At 38.4% G+C, this 2500-nt stretch overlaps 1 protein-coding gene across 1 annotated transcript in view; it reads left to right on the forward strand.

The window, feature by feature from the left end:
- The window catches only part of LOC143038099 (uncharacterized), a gene marked incomplete at its 5' end in the record, with an annotated part of 23484 nt that overhangs the window by 19480 nt on the left and 1504 nt on the right, over positions 1–2500 (forward strand). Inside the window, 2 exon segments of the mRNA XM_076207053.1 lie at positions 1894–1935; positions 2394–2500. The exon segment at positions 2394–2500 is cut by the window's right edge and continues 1504 nt beyond it. Of these exon segments, the coding sequence (XP_076063168.1) occupies positions 1894–1935; positions 2394–2500 (149 nt within the window).

Genomic DNA, 2500 nt, shown 5'->3' on the forward strand with positions numbered 1-2500 from the left:
ATTGCTTTATTCTGCTTGGTTTAAATTTATTCCTTTCTATTTTCATTTCATTCTATTTTATCTTAAATGACCTTATTTCATTTCATTTGCATATCTATTTTCATTTCTTTCCAAAAGAAATGAAACTACTCTAGCAAAGGAAGGGAACAAAATGCAAAGAGGGTTTCATGTGTAACTGGAAATTTGAAAAACATTCTTAGAGAGAGAATTATTTGGGTGTTAGAAAAAAGAGAATGAAGGACCACTGGGTGAAATAGCTCCGTAGAGAGCCAAGGTAAAGAGAGGAAGAAGGTCGGAAGAGAGCGAAGGTCAAACAAGAGTTTAGATAGTGAAAGAGCAAAATCACGGATCAGGAAGTAGGCAAGAACTGGTTTACCAGCAGAATGGTTAACGAATGGAATAGACTTAGTGACCATTAGTAGGCGCTGAAACAACTTGTTGTTTTAAAAGAAGATTAGATAACTTTATGGGTTGGGTTGAAATGGTAAGGAACATGGAACTGCAAAGTTCTGGAACTACAAAGTTCTGGAACTGCAAAGTTCTGGAACTGCAAAGTTCTAGAACTGCAAAGTTCTGGAACTGCAAAGTTCTGGAACTGCAAAGTTCTGGAACTGCAAAGTTCTGGAACTGCAAAGTTCTGGAACTGCAAAGTTCTGGAACTGCAAAGTTCTGGAACTGCAAAGTTCTGGAACTGCAAAGTTCTGGAACTGCAAAGTTCTGGAACTGCAAAGTTCTGGAACTGCAAAGTTCTGGAACTGCCATGTGGTCTCTTGCAGTCTCTTCTAGTCTTATGTTTTTATGTTCTTTTGTTGAATTGAGTTTTTCAATTTGTTTTCATCTATGGGTCTCCTCTTCATATAACAATGAATCCTAATCTGTTGAAGAATAAATGTACACCAAATGAATAAGTATTTATGAAGAAGAAGAGGAGCAAGCAGGGGATATTAACATTTACAAAAGAGACTTAAGAAAACGTCTTTTGCTCCTCACTGTACTCACTTTCTACCCACTGAGCGTATTTCACACCAACGAAGAGCCTGGAAAAGACCTAGATGGAAGAGGAACGGATAGACATGGAAAAGGAGAGATAAAGGGAAAGGAAGATGGATAAACAAACATAGGATAAATAAAAAGAAAAATATGGCAATCGATGAAAGATCAGGTTCAGCCTCGGAACTATACTTTGTTTACTCTATCACTAGAGCATACTATTCACCTGCGTGACACCTCAGTAACAGAATAAATATTATCCTCAATGATGAAAGCGCTGGTTACTAGCGGCGAAATACAACACTACCGCCTCCATGACTCCGCCTATTCGACGTGACTGTATTCCAAAGGATAGATGAACTGATTCTCGGCTATTAAATACAACACGGCTCTCGTTTAGTACGTTCTTAGCAAGGACAGGAACACGGCTGACGAAATATATTTTTCCTTCTCTATTTCTTTTTGGGAGGGTGGAAAGGACGCATAACTTGTATTCCTCAAACATATTCTAATCGTTCCTTATACCAATGATATCCCTTACATAAAGATGAAAAAAACATATACTGCAGTCCATTGCTTTCCTTTTGTTTACAAGGTGTCTTAAAAAGATTATTCATAAGAGTACTCACAAATGTACTCATAAAGAGTGAGTACATTTTGGGGCACCCTGTATATTCATTTACATATACTCACTGATGTATGCATATAGGTATGTATATAGATGTATATACATACGAGTGTTTATATATACAAATACGTATATACAAGGTAACCAAATGCGTACTCATTTTTGTGGGTACTTTTTTAAGATACCCTGTATTCTTATTGTGAGGAAGGGATTTGAATACCCTTTTTTCAAACAAATTCTCACTGTTCCCATTTTTTTCCTTTTATTTTCTGCAGAAAGCCAAGGAGGATATCCAAGCAAATGATGCCAAAGCGAAGGTAAGCCCATAGATGTTCTATAGTCGAGTGGGTCAGATTCCCTCTACCTTAGGCGGGAGTCAGAAGTCAAATCAGTTCGAGTCCTCCTACAAGTAAGCGACTTCGTATTAAGGGGAGACTACATTAAATCACCTTTCCTGAAATATCTTCCGTAAGGACGAACTGTCCTAACACCCTCTAAGAGGGATAATTATAGGTGTTGATCGAAAAAAATATATATATTTATAGCCATTGTCTTCATGAAATTTAGAAAACGGGGAGGAAATATGAAATTTCCGGGTAGTGACATGTAATAACATCTACTTTTCCTTTTCCTGAATTCAAAAACCTTAACACTTAGAACAAAGTACACAAAACTTTCCATCCTACATCACAATCTCGTCCGAATCCTTGAAGACTTGAGACTCAAGGAAGCGGACATCACCTTCCATTACTCACCCACTTTCCTCTCCCCACAGGAGCTTAACGACCAGATCGTGATCCTCACCGAGCAAGTCGATGGGACCCGAGCGGAGGCAGACAAAGCAAAGGCTGATGCTGACGCCTTGAACGCGAAGATCCAAGC

This window comes from Oratosquilla oratoria, chromosome 23, assembly GCF_046742065.1.
Source record: "Oratosquilla oratoria isolate Oo_2021 chromosome 23, ASM4674206v1, whole genome shotgun sequence".
NCBI lineage: Eukaryota > Metazoa > Arthropoda > Malacostraca > Stomatopoda > Squillidae > Oratosquilla > Oratosquilla oratoria.